The sequence below is a fragment of the Bombus vosnesenskii genome, unplaced genomic scaffold, assembly GCF_011952255.1.
Source record: "Bombus vosnesenskii isolate JDL3184/JDL3185 unplaced genomic scaffold, Bvos_JDL3184-5_v1.1 scf7180000016279, whole genome shotgun sequence".
NCBI lineage: Eukaryota > Metazoa > Arthropoda > Insecta > Hymenoptera > Apidae > Bombus > Bombus vosnesenskii.
The window spans coordinates 1,620,874-1,637,885 of record NW_022884348.1 but is presented as its reverse complement, the minus strand read 5'-3'; the positions used below and the strand labels follow the sequence as shown (position 1 = coordinate 1,637,885).

The 17,012-nt window shown below is 36.6% G+C and overlaps 2 protein-coding genes across 3 annotated transcripts; both read left to right on the top strand.

The window, feature by feature from the left end:
• Window positions 1-246: 246 nt before the first annotated feature.
• Window positions 247-6,685, top strand: LOC117242764 (neprilysin-11-like). The gene is given in 19 exon segments (XM_033509682.1): window positions 247-307; window positions 310-388; window positions 530-684; window positions 1,011-1,172; window positions 1,348-1,431; window positions 1,738-1,946; window positions 2,040-3,245; window positions 3,503-3,607; window positions 3,694-3,835; window positions 3,908-4,013; window positions 4,083-4,173; window positions 4,266-4,442; window positions 4,649-4,746; window positions 4,912-4,970; window positions 5,089-5,140; window positions 5,241-5,308; window positions 5,378-5,514; window positions 5,897-6,064; window positions 6,410-6,685. Coding segments are annotated over 19 exon segments (3,324 nt in total). The 5' UTR covers window positions 247-261; the 3' UTR covers window positions 6,590-6,685.
• A 6,914-nt stretch (window positions 6,686-13,599) lies between these two features.
• On the top strand, window positions 13,600-16,413 carry LOC117242776 (pro-resilin-like). Of its 2 annotated transcripts, none has more exons than XM_033509699.1 (4): window positions 13,600-13,740; window positions 14,247-15,356; window positions 15,689-15,977; window positions 16,142-16,413. In XM_033509699.1, exons 1-4 carry the CDS (start codon window positions 13,732-13,734, stop codon window positions 16,285-16,287), a joined length of 1,554 nt encoding a protein of 517 aa, XP_033365590.1. In that variant the 5' UTR covers window positions 13,600-13,731; the 3' UTR covers window positions 16,288-16,413. The 2 variants fall into 2 exon arrangements, with proteins under 2 accessions (XP_033365590.1, XP_033365589.1); XM_033509698.1 differs by having other exon boundaries at window positions 16,139-16,413.
• The last annotated feature ends 599 nt before the right edge of the window (window positions 16,414-17,012 follow it).

Sequence of the window (17,012 nt, the reverse complement as noted above, 5' to 3'; positions counted from 1 at the left end):
AATGCATTTAATTGAAATTATCAAAGCGTCAAGGACTCTAGTTAAAATACATAATCATCCATACCGAAAGGAAATGAATGGAACATCAGGATGAATGAAGTTCCTGGATGTTGTATTAAGATATTTTATCTGCAAAATCGCAAGGGCAGAGGATGCAGATTTACATAATTGTTGCAATATTTATCAGAAAATATTTTATCACAATACAATTTTTATCAGGTTAAAATAGAAATAGCTTCTTGGTTGTATTTCCTCTCCTCTATGAGTATAAAATTCACGACAGCCGTTTTTCTCGCCTATTGCAAAAGGGGAAGGCCGGATGTCACATCGAAAGCCTAACTTTCAAGCCTAACGATCACATCGTTGAAATGTTACGTCTACTGATACTGTAAGTAAGAATTTACATTGAAAATTCTTTGATTAAGTAACTTTGACTATAATCATTTATACTTATATTTATAATAACTTAATAATTGGTTCAATTTAATAGTATAGTAATTTATTATATTAATTTTGCAAATGCTTCCAGAGTGTCCCTGTGCGTCGTTATAAACGCCGGTCTAAAACTCGATGACCTGCTGAAATATCCTCGCAGTTTACAACGTTTGTTTGAATTTAAGGCTGCTGTTGAAACGAAGAAAGATGAACGTGAAGTATGTAAGACCGAAGAATGCAAGCTGATTGGTAAGTAATAGATATATGAGAAATAAAATTTTGTTTTCAGTTTGAAAATGAAACGTAGCCTTTATAAAATTTCTATTAAAAAATATTTTTATCATATACAGCAGGAACAAAAAAAGATTTTTAGTTCTCTGTAATCTTGATTTGAATGCCTCTTTAATAAATACAATGATCGATCATTTTTTCAATCGTCAATTGTAAAATAAAATTTCGTAATTTTATGCTTATTATCTTCTAATTTCTATTTTATGCGAAGCGAATAATAATTTATATATCGCTTGTAAGTTTGAAAACGATTAATTGCCAAATTTTTTGCCTTCGCGACACAGCACAATTGATCAAGGGCAGTATGGACGTGTCCGTGGACCCATGTGACGATTTTTATGAGTACGCTTGTGGCAACTGGTCGAAAATCAATCCCCTTCCTGAAAATAAGACCTCCTGGAGCTTATGGGATATGGTAGCCGAGAAAGTCAGGCAACAATCTGAAAGTTAGTGTGTCCATGTTATACACGCGCTTAAATATTGATTGTTTTACCAATAGTAGCTTTCGCTTTATGCCTAGAGTATTAGCATTACACTAAATTATCACATCATAGTAGCTTCATAGCGAAATACAAATTTATAAAGACGACACTGTACTTTAACGTTTTATCGTTTTCTCAGATATACTTTCGGTTAAACCAAAATCTGACGATCTTTACGCGGTGAGACTTTCTAAGAAGTGGTATCACAGCTGTATGGATATAGGTACGTTTTCAGCGTCTCATTATGTATTTACAGAAAAATATAGTAGTAATGATCGATATAATCTATTTATAAATCATTATATCGTATTAAATCAATAAATTTTATTATAAAATTTAATTATAAATTGATATATTTAGCTTTCTTTAAGCTAAACTAAGCAACTTCTTTCTTCAAGTCTGTCAGGTCGAAAAATAAAATATAATAGAGAAATGAAACAATAATCGGTATAATTATATATAAAGATTATATAAACAGAGATAAATCGGATGTAAATTAATAATAATAACAATAATAAATGTTTTACAGATGCCATAGAAAAAAGAGGAGTGGAACCAATATTGTCAACCCTATGGAGACACGGAGGATGGCCACTTATCATGGAAGAGGGAGAGTGGGATGAGGATATATACAACTGGCAAATAGTCGATGACCAATTTGCTCGTTTATTAGGATTTAACGCATTTCACGATTTACATTACGTCCCACTATCACCTGAAAGCAACCATACGATAATTGTACGATTATAATTCATAAAAATCTACTCTACTACGATCGAGGACAAACATTTATATATTCGCTACGATAAATATTATTTTTCGATATTTCAGATTATGTTACCTCATTTACCGCATGGTGCATATGAGCTTATTACTGTCGAGAAAATATTGAATTTAGACAGCAGCGATGAAAATAACGAAAGTGGAGAAGGTAGTCAGGAAAAAGGAAGTAGGGAAAGAGCAGAACAAAAGCAGCATGAAGAGAATGACGAAGAAGATGAAGAGGAGAATGAATCAGAGGACGACTGGAACACTGTAGAAGAAGATGAAGAAGGAGAGACGAGGAAGAAGAAAATGATTGCTAGAAAATACCAGAGAAAATTAGGTCACGCTAAGAAAGGGCATAATAAGAAAAAAGTCATGCATAATATCATTGGTAAAAAGAAAAAGACGAAAAGAACTAAAAGGAATATTATAAGCGAGAAAGCTCTTCATAGACTATTGCGTAAACTAAAGGCTAATAAATATAATACCAACAATAAGGTCAACAATAATGGACATTTGTCACGCAATAAGTCGATCACAAAGAAACATAATATGAAAGATAAAACGATAAGGAAAAATTTACGAAACCACTTAAGTCGCAATAAACATAATAACAAGAAGAAGAAGGTGAAAGAGAACAACGAAGAAGGGGAAGTATTACGCAAGAGGAAAATACACAGAAGGAAGATTACCAAGCAATTAGGGCATAGCAGAAGGATGCATAATAAGAACAAAGCATTGGGAAAACATACCTACGAAGAGAAGATGAAGAAGAAATTGCAGAGGACTGGAACGAAAGCAAAGGTTCATGCCGGAGAAAATCATAAGCACCAGAAAATTACAGGCGCCACAGCGCATCACGTTGCAAACAAGATGAACGTTTTGAAACATAGGCAACTATCCGACTATACCGAAGATACGTATGACGAAAGTAATAACAACGATGAATATAACGAATATAACGAATATAGTGACGAAGCTAACGAAGACGATAACGAGGAAGAGAACTACGATGACGACGATGATAACGATGAGAATGACGAAGATGATGACGAAGATAACGACGAGGATGACGAAGATGACGATAATGATGACTATGATAATAATTACGAGTATGATGAAGAAGAAATTGAAGAGCAAAGACAAAAATATCGAGATTATATATTAAATGTATCTTTAATACTTTCTAAGGAAAGAGGAATTGAAATATCGGAGGAACAAATGGTGAAAGATATCGAAGATCTCGTAAAATTTATCGTTAATTTGACAGAAGTAAGTAATCTATTGTTTTTACGTATTCTACATTAGTTCGTAACTAGACTGCAGATTTTATGCAAACATGGGAAATTCTAAGATACAAAAATCCATAGGATACGTATAATGTGCAAAAATACATGTATCTATGTAATATTTAATAAATAAAGCAAATTATTTGCATAGATTTTAATCTTTTAACTATGTTCGGGAAGATATGAATTTGCGTGAATATAATATAAATATTTGTTAATAACGATATTTATTTATTTCAGATCGTACTTGCCGTTGAGGATGACGATAATAACATCGAGAATATAACGCTTAAAGAATTGCAACAATACTACGAAGATTTAGGTCCTATTTCGCGTACTAATAGAGTAAAAAATTTTATTTATTTTATATTCCACTTATATAAGATTCGCGAATATTGAAATGAAAATTTATATAATTTACGAATATCTAGATAAATTGGGTGAGAAAAATACAAAAAATATTTTCCGAGGCTGGATTGGAGTTTGATAACGACGTAGAAGTTTTTGTACCGTATCCCAAATATATGGAAGAACTTCATACCTTGCTCGCAAAAACTCCAGAAAGAGTACTTGGTAAATTGATCGATGTTAAAGATATTTCCATTCTAATCGAATTAAAATATTAAACTCTTTCGTTTGTTGCAGTTAACTATATTCATTGGCTCTTCATTAGTAAGATAATGGTAGCTGGACCATCAGAACTAACAGAATTGTATGGACAATGGTCCGCAGAGTGGTTATATTTCACAAGGTTTGTATAATAACACGATTCGTTGAAAATTGTTAAAATTACACGTTACTTTAATTTGTATTTCCATAGAGAGGATATGTGCCTGGAAATTGCGCCACTGGGTAAACTAGCAGGATACGAATACATTAAACGATATCTGCCAGAAAACGTAGCAAAAATGGTAATAATTTTAATTACGCACCTTCCTACCTTACGGAGATAAAAAATATTTTCAACGTTTGACATTCATTAACATCCCTTGAATATCCAAAGGCCAAAGACATGATCGATGACATACAAAAGGAAATCGAATATCGGATCGAAGCGTCGGAATGGATGGACGCTGATACTAAACATTTTGTTTTGGACAAATTAGTGCACATGAAGAACTGGGTTGGCTATCCAAGTTGGCTCCAAAACTCTACACTCGTAAAACGCTACTTCCGAGGGGTAATTTTATTTTAAATAATAATCAATGATGGTAACTCAAGCATGTAATAGGGATTTATAGTCTTGAAATTAATTATTACGTTAATCGTAACTTTAAATTAAATCTACTAGAAATTTAATATTCGTTAAGGTAATCTGTGTATATACATATATATATATTATAGTTAACCTTTCATGGTAATGAATCGCGTTTCATATTTTTAAAGTTTACAGTCGGTACTTCATTCTACGAGAACTTCCTCAACTATGTGAGATACTCTAGATGGAAAAACTTACGACGAATGGTAGATAACGATGGCGATACGTAAGCTTTCGTTTTAAAATAACTAACTTTAAAAAGTAACTTAAATGTCGTATTTATGTTAATCGATGTTATACATATTTATGCATGATATACAAGGTATATATCCACATGTATACATCTACGTGTATATTTATGTATAATATATATACCTGTATAACTTTGTAGTTACGAGATGGATCCCCTGGAATTGAATGCTTTCTTCATACCAAACGATAATTCTATATGTACGTATTTCAAAACATATTTTACAAATATAGAATTATAGAATTATGATACGATTAATTATATTTTTCTTGATCAAATACGAAGAATGATATAACAGACTATATTCTTTCAATACAGCAATCACGGCGGCAGATTTGCAAAATCCATTGTTTGCTCAAAATCGACCTTGGTAAATAACAAATTTTTCAATATTTACATACATATGCCGTATTGAAGATATTTAAATATAAATATAATTATTATTATCGAATGTAAAATTGATCCTTCAGGTATGTGAATTTCGGTATTATTGGTCTCGTCATGGGTCATGAAGTAAATCACGGATTCGACGATGAAGGTGAATTATTATGAAAATATTACAACTTGACGAATAATGAACAAGACTTAATGTATCAATTGAAATTAGGTCATCTTTATGACGAAGAAGGAAATCAAGTGGAATGGCTAACTGCAATGGCAGACGCTTATGATAAGAGAGCAATATGTTTCGTGAACCAATACGATGGTTATAGTATCATCAAAGGAGAAAATTACACGATCAAGGTTCTTGACGTTAATTCTAACTCTACAGATATATCGTAACTTATTTTTATACAGGAATTTAAAGAATTACTGATTTTATATAAACATTTTTTAACTTTGTCTCTATTTTTATACGAAAATAGTATAATCAGCAGCAATTATATGAAATTACTATATTTTATTTTAACTCGATATTGCTTCAAACAGAAAAGAAAGTAAACGATTAACTTTTTAAATTTGTAAACACCTAATTCATTACGTTAAATGATTTAAGCTAATTAAATAAATTCGCCCTAATTTAAAGTTCATCTATACCCTGTAATTTAAGATAGAACGAATTATTATCCGAGCTAAAAAATACAACTGAGTCTATGGCAAATGTTAATTATTCTAAATATTTCAGAATTATGGTAACAGAACCGCAGGTGAAAATATTGCGGATTCGATGGGTCTGCACGCTGTATTCGGTGCTTATAAACGCAGGGAACGAGAATGTACAAATGCGGACCCTGCTCTACCAGGACTAGAACAATTTAGCAACGACCAACTTTTCTTCTTGTCATTTGCAAACGTAAGTTTTTGTGACACTTCTTCGATTAAGACATCAATTCTTCAAATTTAAAATTAATTTAAGAAATTTAAATATACGCAGCCTTCTACATAAATTCAGTAAGGATTGCCTTTTTACGTTTAAAATTCCTAGTAAAAATGAATAAATAACTGTTTTGGAATGTGATATATTCCTACATTCTACACGACATATTATTTTTTAGGAAAAATAAGATTATTTCTCCTCCTCTTTTGATAATATTTTTAAATTTATTTTCAAAATTATTAGATATGAATGTGATATTTAAACAGAGATAGTAAAATTTGTCCTATTGTGTAACTTAAACATTAAAAATTTTACTTACAGTTATGGTGCGAAACAGCAGACAAAGAAGAATTAATATCTCAGAGCAAATATGACGTGCATAGTACGGCACGTTTAAGAGTTATTGGTCCGGTGTCAAATTCAGAAGATTTCGCCAAAGCTTTCAACTGTCCAGTAGGTAGTCCTATGAATCCTGAGAACAAATGCAACATATGGGAATAATTAGAAATTTTCGAAACTTTGATAGATTTTCACTTACAGTTTCTATAACGTAATTTTTTTTTTTTTACTGAAATATAGCTTACGATTTGCAATTTACTTTCATACTTTAAGTTTAATTCACAATTACCTACTTCTGAATAATCCTTGTAGTTATCTTACTTAAATTCTTTTCAATCTATATTATGAATTATGCGATCTAAATATATTAAAATAAAAAATATGAAAAAGCTAGTAATTTATATATTTCGAAAATTCATACGGTAAATTCTAATTATATTAAATTCAGATTAACATTAGTTTATAAATATACTTTATAACATACTCGTAACAAACATCTACTATGTTTTCGCATCAATGGAAAACACGATACAGCCTAGACTATAATTTTTTTTTTACCATTAACCATATTAGTAAATCAGTCCTCTCTCAATGACAGACTTTTCAGTCCATCTATTGAATTTAATCTTAGCGTTTTTTTTTTTTTTTGCACCATCGCCTTTCTATAAAACTCAATTACTTTTTATCGTATATCGCCTTGAACTCCATATTACACGAAAGAACAAAGATGTTACATTAAGGCATCAAGGTAGCCTTCGACGTTGCACGCTTTACGAGAAGCGAAATGCAATGACTGCGAACGATCACGCAGACAAAATTAACTATAATATCTGATTTATACACGTTAGCGACGGTTAACGTAATTTGAAGTATAAGAATCTTCGTTCAAGCTGTTTCTCAATGCAAGATTGTAAAGATTAACCTTTGCATTGGAAACATTACTTCGTTTAGTATGATATATATGAAAGGAATATTGAGTGATTTTTTTATGTACAACGATCATCAATGGAACAAACAAAGAGAAATTCATAAAGAGATTTTTGTCCTCTCGTCGTCTTTCTCGCGAATAAATCTTTTCAAATTACTTTTACAGACTTCTTGAGTGTTTAACTTCCCGTCCATATCTTTTGAGTAAATTTTGTAAAGGCCATAATAAACAATAACGAAACTGTTGATATTATATCCCATAAACGAAAGGGGCAAAGTTGAACGTTTCAGCTAGGATTTAAAATTTCTCGTCAATCCTTCGTTGAAACGAATTCAAGCTGTTTTTTCTCAATTATCTTTAATACCTAACCAGTATGCAATGTGCAGTATTTGTTCAAACATTTTATTACCGAATAAGAATTCGGCTATTAAAGCGTTATCAACTTTGCAACAAAAAAAGACGCAACAAACACGCGAAAAATGTTGCTCGTTCGATAAAGATAAAAGACTATCGAAGAAGGAACCGAAATTGTTATCGCGAAGAGCGCAAGGGCCGTTGGCGCATAACGGTGCGTTAACCGGCAATAAGTCATCCGCGTTATATCAAAAGTGTAAGCGCCTAACCGCATTGCATCGTTAACAGCGCAAGTGTTGCAATTCGGTGAGACAGTTGTAGATCGATGTAGGGACAGTAAATTAGATCAGGCAAAAGAACATTACCTAACTGTAGCACGAGCGCTCATCTTCAGACACAGGCCTCCAATACTTTCACAGATCAAATAGAAGTGGTGAAACTGCTCGATTATACCGGTGCATCGAATGGGTATATATCGCATTTGCTTCAGCCAGAGAAAGCACGCTCTGATTCATCGGAATAAATGGCCACAGTTTAGAGCGGATGCATCCCATTATAACGTGCACATCCACTGATAAATTATCACTTTCGCTCGATCGATCGTGATATCCTGATAACGTGTTTTGAATTGCTAAATTTGCAAACGTGCGGTCGGGCCTTTTAACAGTCGTGGTCATGTCGAGATGAATTCTTTTTCTACTTGTTGCATAAGTAACCGACGAGGTTGCATAAATAACGTGAACAGGGGTTGAATTATTTGAGAACGCCACGAATCGTCCGTGTTACGAGCTACAAGTACATCGAAATATGCATGTATAAGGTGTCCCAATCTTTTGACTAAAACGGCAGAATAGCAATGACGGGAAAAGATCGGTAATAATTTTATTCGCGCCTGCGTATCTTACAAGAAATATTTTTAATGTGCGTTAATGCCCCTTAAGTAACGTTACACGTTACATTGAAATACATGCAATGCTCCAATCTTTTCCAGCGAAACTTTATCAGTACTCTCTATGATGTAGAAATAAATAAAATAGCTAGTGAATGTTATTGTACAAACGGAAGTTATTGGAAGCTTCATTAGGATGTTAAAATAAAAATTCAATGGGAATGGTGAAAGATCAGGCTGCTACGATACAAAAAGATTGACAACCAAATTACTAGTCGTTCATACTTCGTTTCATAACGTTTATCCTTCCTGTCGATAGAAGACTGACAGTGGTACAAAATTGAATTTATTACTCTACGAAGCTCATTTTATTATTTCATTTGTATGATCTGTATCATCGATTCTTAGTATTCACCGTATGTGTATCGAGATTTGTACGATATACTTTCTATATCTGACTCCTTTTCCGTCTCTATTGTCCCTGCTGGCTAGGCTAAATTCTATCTGTTTTCACTCTCTCTTTTATTCCTTAACTCTCTATCGTATGCATTTATTAACCGTACTTTAACCACGCTTAATTTCCTTCGAAGGAATTTAAACCCATCTACTTTTCTATTCTTTTACGTTTTAACCATTTCTTCCCCTCTTTTAAATTTTCTGCTTTTTCTCCTATTTCGCAATTTTAATAGCTTTAGATTCGTTCCTTAAAAACTATTCTTCGAATACTGTTTCGATTACAACTTAGCGATTATCGATCTTTTATTGAATCGCCAGAAGCAAAGTACGCCTTTCAAGGACGAAAGAGAAGTACCGCGTTCTACATGGCAACATGAAGAACATTTGTGTTCCTGTTAAACTACTTTCATACCTGTCTCTTCTCATCTTCACACATCGCAGACTCTCCTCTTCTCTTATTTCTATCGTTTTACTATTCTACTCTTTACATCATTTCCCATCCTTTGTTCTCTGTTTCTTTTCGTTTCTTCGGTCTTCCGCGTTCCTGCTTTTATCTTTCACCTGTTCTCCGAATTTCTCTATTTCTCATTCACAAATATCTGAAATAATAAAAACTATCCAATTATCACGTTTGTCTTAATTTCTCAACGGCGAGTTGTTTTCAACGATTAATCGTTGCTATATAATCGTTGTACTCTATCCACGTACAAAGTAGATACGAAGATTGAAAATTATGAGTGAAAATTTTAGATCCGTCAGAAGATGAAAACGCGATGAAATAAATACTTCTCGCGAGGAGATTCATCGCGGCGAGGTTAAAAGTAGGAAAATCATAAACCGTTCAAAAGATAGGCACGATTACAGAAATCGCGTGTGCGGAGAAAATCGTAGACTAGGACGTGATTTAATAAACACGAAGGATAAAACGTTTGAGGTTCGCGCAAGAAGGTCGCGAAAGAACAATCGGACCTCATAAAAGTGCAAAAGTTGCACGCGTACGCAAGCCGGAGCAATCGCTTTACGTAACAGTTATCTCCGAAACTAATTTGCTATGTTTCCCCGTTGACGCGCCGCTGTCCAGAGATAATCATCGGAAAAACTATCAAGCAAGTTCCTCGAGTTAATTTAGCCGTTCGTGACTTCATTTATCCTTGCTCGTTTATCCTTTTTTTTCTTCGATCACGATAAGCATTAATCTTCTTCTTTCTCTTTCTTTACCACGTGCAACGTGTCCATAATATTAAGTCTGCTACCATCCTGGAATTTTTATATTTTAATTCTTTGCTCGTTTTAACAAACAGAGAACATACGTACCGTTCCAAGAAGATGTTTAACATAAAATTAGAAGGAGAAACGATGCATGCCAATACGGATATTTTTTACCTCCTTAATAAAGATAGAACAAGTTATCCTTTGACGTTAGTAAGATACGATCTATGACATTGTACACGGAAGACGAATATGTCCGTCGAATTGGCTCGGTAACAATTAACTCGATGGCGATTGAATACCGAGCTGTTCCTCAAAGTGTTTGCGATATTCTCCTATCCTCTTCAAAAATTGATCCACCTCGCTGCGAAGATAGACGCCTCCATAGTCCACTTAGCCTGCCTATCGAACTAGAAGGAAATTTCGAGCGATACATCAATGCCAGCGTAGCGTCCGCTTTATCAAGCATAGAACAGTTCGCCTCTGATCATTTATTAAATCTGAGCAGTCCGTGGCACCGCGTTGCGCGATGCGATTTATGCACGAAGAAGATTCCTCGAGTCTCGCAACGTGCCGCCGCGGCGAAACCGTGGCCGATGTATAATAAAACGGACACGACGCGATACAATCGAAACTGTTCTAGACCGATTAAGACGAATTTCAGGATTCGCGAACACCATAAATCTCCGATCGTAAAAATCCTAGGTACCCGCCGCGCTATCTCACTCGTATACGATGAGGTGCTGATACAATAAACCTGTGACGCAATCTTGCATAATGTATCCCTATCTTAACCAACATCCCACGTTACCACCACCTGTATTCAGCACGAGTTCACTGATTGCACAAACTTTCTGCATCCAGGATACGAGCGTGTGTACACGTTGGACAGTTGAATCCGTGTGTCTGCGTGCCCTACTAATGTACCAACGCGACATTTTTCGGGATAATTGAAGCAGTCGCGTTTAATTACCTGCCGGTATTAATGCGTCCTGATCGAATTGACCGAACCGCAACAGCGAATCGTTAAACTGTTTCTGACGATTAACACGACGCTCGTTGATATTTAAAGATCGATTATTTGATAAACGTATTTAATTAGTCTGTATGAGATACGAACTTCCGTCTTTGATTTCTCGAAATTTCGTTTCTGTTAAATGTAAGATAAAATTTACACCGAGGAAATGATAAATTTGTAAGTATACCGTTTGAATGGGCTCACGTTTATGCAACGATGAAAAGCGATTTGTATAATTTGATCGCTATCGATTTATTATCTTCGTCCCTTCCATCCGTGTGTCCATAACAACATGCTAAAGGATATAGTTAAGATGCATGAATTCCAGTCGATCGGGATTCACGTATGTGCATCTTAAGCAGCGATGTTCTTAAACCCTTCGTGTTTCAATGACGTGCGCTTCGTAAAAACGTATGAGAAAGTCTCGCTGGCAGAAAGCATGTTGTTGCCTTAACTGCATCAGACATAATAGGTTTAATTGCCATCTCTCCTTTTCAAGTCCTCCCTACATGAATTACGCGATCTAACTTTTTATAGAATCTTTCGGTATCGTCTCGTGCACATAGATGGTACACGTTTCTTTTTTTTTTCGTCCAACGTAAAAAACCTAACCCGAATCTATTCCTTCGTGAAAAATGTCAGATAGTAAAGGTCTCGACAAACCTGTTCATCACGAAGAAAAAGCTTGTAGAACATCGATGTAACCGTGTATTAACTTTACGTTGTGACCGATACATCAAAGTTAGGACCAAAATTAATTTTATCGAAAAAGAATATAATTTAGCATCCAACAATGATCTCAAGTGGAATTTGAAGAACGAATCTCTAAACGATGTGCGATTAAACTTTTAGCCAACCATACTCGTCAATTGTTAAGATTGTTCTTCTGTTGTTACGTTCGTCACGATTAATTTCATCTTTGCAATAAGCCTGATCTTCCGTTAACTATCCGCTCATCAGCACAGTGCGGTAAAAAAAGAGTAACGGTGAAGCGTACGCGGGCGTTAATGGACCACGTTATGGCAACGCGTATTAAAGGATTGCGAAATCGAAAGTACGAGGAAAGTGTATTACACCATATAAAAATTGGTCTGCATCAAACCCATGACATTCGGTATCGAAAGCTACTTATTGCTTGCGAAATTAAACGAATGACCACGGGTAGTACATTCAGAGCAAGAGACGTTTAACATAAACGTTCCTGAAATATTCGACCCATCGTATTTCGTAATCAATTAAATTCTCATCTTATTCTCGGAGCAAAAAAAGAGTTAAGTAAGTTAGTTAAGTTACAGAACCGCTTTATGTGTTGAGAAATTACGCCAGAGTTTACATTAGTAATAATACCAATTTCACGACAGCCAGAATCACTATATTCGAATATTTTTTAAATTACCGCTTTTTGCGATTAATATTTTACAATATTATCATAATAGCAGGTATATTAAAGTACACTAAGTATATCATTAGTCTGGGTATAATATTACCGTACACTATATATACCTGATATGTTGCAAATGCGTATGTTGCTCGAGCGCTCTATCCTGTTTAATCGAAGCGCAAATCACGTGTCGCAGAGTTGCACCCCAAGCTCGGGACCCTGATTCGCGCATCGACGCTCGAAAAAGATTCGAATTTGCCGGCTAATTAATCAGCGACCAGAAGCGTTCTATTAATCATCGTTTCGTAGCGCGTTAAACAACGTTCTGACTTCTAATTAGATAGTTAGCTCCGTAATTAGTACATTCGCTTAACATTGCCTAATGTCTCATTCGCCTGACTTGTTCTTCGATGGAAGAATCGCATCAGACATCGAACAATTTCGTGAAAGTTTCCGATGCGATGAGACGAGAGCAGTATTAATCAAGCCTTGGTTAACGAAGACGAGCGGTCGAAGTTGCCATCCTTAGAAGGTCCGTATCCTTACCAAGTCCTGCATCCTTCTTCGTTTCTGCCGCTCTAGCCACCCGACAGAGAGGCGAGAGCACGAGAAGACCGATGCTCCGAGTTAATGATGCACCGCATTGCGTTACAATATAGGATTCGTAACCCGTGAAATATGGAACGAATCCGTACTCTAGGTGGTTGCTACGGTCCCACTCTTCTTCACTCACCATCACTACCGTCACCGACTGATTCAACACCACCGTGACACAGTTACACCGGTGCCTCGCTGTAAATCCTACAGCGCTTGCACCAAACCGTGATCTAGAAACACGGATGAATCCCGGGATATATAAAGCGGATTAGAACCAAAGTTTGTCATTCCCTCGACACCATCCAACGGTGGAAGGTGTAGCATAGCCAAAAGGTAAAACCGACGGAAGACGAAAGCCTATCTGGTGAAGCAGTTCGCGTGATCCAGAGACTCGCCTTCTCAAGGATAAACGAGGGAAAAACGGTGGCCAAGTTTATTGTTCCGCCCAGAGGAAAGGCCCACCGACTTCAACATGTCTAAGGTGAGAAAACTTGAATCCAGAAAGAGCAAGAAAATTATATCTGTTGCAACTGATAAGCATCGAGCAGGAAGACGCGCGCGGCAAGGATTGTTTCGTATGTCAAAATGTCCCGAGCTATTCTGCGACCAAGTTGCTTAACGCGAGAAAATTCTATTCTTCGGAGTTACTATTTGTGTGGCAGTATTCCAGAGACGATAGGAAAATTTTGCTCGCGAATCATCGTATTAATCGACAGAAAGAATTCAATGATGTTTCCGATACATCTTTTATAGATCGTTCGGTAGAGTTTAATAGAGCTGCGATTCCAGAAATACTAAAAATCCGATACTTAAAGTGGCAATCTAAGAAACACGATAAGATAAAAAGATCTACCCAAACTCCTGTTTTTAAAAATTCATGTTTGATTACCAACTTAATTCTCTAATTCCTATCACCGTGTCAGACTAGATGCAACAACTATCTCTACTTGAACGACATATACAAATGTTAAAACCTTATGCATACAGATTGGATTAGCAGTATTCGTCATAGCCCTTACCCTGGTGCGCTCTGAGCCGCCGGTGAACTCATATTTGCCACCAAACGGCGGTGGCAACGGAGGAGGTGGCGGAGGACCGTCCAACACTTACGGCCCGCCTGGTTTCGACGGGCAGAACGGCATCGGAGGAGGCGACAGCGGTCGTAATGGTTTATCAAATAGTTACGGAGTACCTGGCTCGAACGGTGGAAGGAATGGCAATGGCAGAGGAAATGGTTTCGGCGGTGGTCAACCTTCTAGCTCTTACGGAGCACCATCCAATGGACTCGGTGGAAACGGAGGTTCAGGTGCCGGAAGACCATCCAGCAGTTACGGAGCACCTGGTGGAGGAAATGGTTTCGGTGGTGGTCAACCTTCCAGCTCTTACGGTGCACCGTCCAATGGACTCGGTGGAAACGGAGGTTCAGGTGCCGGAAGACCATCCAGCAGCTACGGAGCACCTGGTGGGGGAAATGGTTTCGGTAGTGGTCAGCCTTCTAGTTCTTATGGTGCACCGTCCAATGGACTCGGTGGAAACGGAGGTTCAGGAGCCGGAAGACCGTCCAGTAGTTACGGAGCACCTGGCGGAGGAAATGGTTTCGGTGGTGGAAGCAACGGAGCTGGCAAGAACGGATTCGGCGGTGCTCCATCGAACAGCTACGGCCCTCCAGAAAACGGAAATGGTTTCGGTGGTGGCAATGGAGGTGGATCTCCATCGGGTCTCTATGGACCTCCTGGAAGAAACGGTGGAAACGGCGGGAACGGTGGAAACGGTGGCAATGGAGGACGGCCATCGAGTAGTTACGGAACGCCTGAGAGAAATGGAGGAAGACCATCGGGTCTTTATGGACCACCAGGTAGAAATGGAAATAACGGCGGCGGAAATGGAGGATATAACGGTGGCAATGGTGGATATCCATCAGGAGGGCCGGGTAGTAACGGGGGTGGCAATGGTGGATATCCTTCTGGAGGTCCTGGTGGCAATGATGGCTATCCTTCTGGAGGTCCCGGTGGTAATGGCGGCGGCAACGGTGGTTATCCTTCTGGACCAGGTGGAAATGGTGGCGGTAACGGAGGTTACGGGGAAGATGAAAATAACGTAAGTATGCTTGGTGATAATTACCTATCATGACCAATTATTTCTGATCGTTACAATATATTTTTTATTGTTCGCTGTGACCAATAAATGAAATTATCCGAGTTAATTGCCGGTATAGAAAACAGCAGCACCGATAAATTTTAGAATCAAATATATATTATTGAAACTAATACATTTAATTCATAGTAAACGATATAACGATAATTAATTTCTCTCACCGTCAAGTATTTCATCTAATTTTTATTGCCTACTAGGAGTCAATACGAATTCTCAACTCTTTCATAGTTTATGACCTATAACTATCTTTATTATATATCTCGATGCTAATTTAGGAACCAGCAAAGTACGAATTCTCTTATGAAGTCAAGGACGAGCAGTCCGGAGCTGATTATGGCCATACGGAAAGCAGAGACGGGGATCGCGCACAGGGAGAGTTCAATGTTCTGCTTCCTGATGGCAGAAAACAAATCGTTGAGTACGAAGCTGATCAAGATGGATTTAAACCTCAAATTAGATACGAAGGTGAAGCGAATGGCCAAGGATATGGTTCTGGTGGACCAGGAGGCAATGGTGGAGATAATGGATACCCAAGTGGCGGACCTAACGGAGATGGAGCCGGAGGTAATAATGTTTATCTATCAGGCAGGCGAGATGATGGGCCTGACTTCACCGATGGTGAATTAAACATACATACATCTGCATAAGTTCTTCGCAGAAACTACGTTTGAATTTAATTTCATCCGATTTTTAATCGTAAATATATGTAATATTTGAATTCTTAGCAGGGTATCCGTCGGGAAGACCAGGTGGTGACAATGGCGGTTACAGAAACGGAAATAACGGTGGCAACGGTGGCAACGGTGGAAACAATGGAGGATATCCATCCGGAAGTGGTGGCGACGCAGCGGCTAACGGAGGATATCAATACTAAATGTTCATCTAAGCGTAGTAATATATATCGCGTGTATTACAAAAGGGGAATACATAGGGCAACGTTTATCATAACGCATGGGATAGTTTCTGTCTGGAACAGTAAGAACGCAACTGTAATTGTGAGCGATGATAATTTTAGTACGATCGAATTTTGATATCGATCTTTACTATATTTAATCGTTTTAGGACACTTACAATTGAACGATCATAGAATGAAAAGAATGATCACTCGTTTAACATTGAAAACAGACAGGTTTTCATATTGCAATGCTTCGTTTGTTTCAGACGTAGTATCCTTCCTAGTATAAAAGGAATAACTATTCATAGGATAAACATAAAGACCTCAAAGTCAATCCTTAGAAATGAACGATATTGTTAGCTGTTAATCGCATACTTCTTGATATATTCATTTATAACGGAATTCACGTGCAATAATACTAACAATATCGTTTAATAAACTTAGCAAACGCAGTGTCATTACTTTTTAAATCAATTTCTCTTTCAGTATATATAATAAGACTCGTAAATGAATTGGTTATCATTATATATACCATTTGCGATTTTTATACGTGTGCAATACTCGTCTTCTTCGAAATAACTATAATTTCTTTAACATTTGATGATCTATCTACGATTTTATAACTACCACCAGATGTATACTAATTTTTAACGTTTGTTAAGATATTGTATTTATTACTATTTATCATACTATATATATATATA

Bases quoted from the DNA above. Each gene is read 5' to 3' on its own strand.
- LOC117242776 (XM_033509698.1), top strand. The intron at 15,357-15,688 runs GTAAGTATGCTT...ATGCTAATTTAG, and splicing joins ACGGGGAAGATGAAAATAAC to GAACCAGCAAAGTACGAATT. The intron at 15,978-16,138 runs GTAATAATGTTT...TTGAATTCTTAG, and splicing joins TAACGGAGATGGAGCCGGAG to CAGGGTATCCGTCGGGAAGA.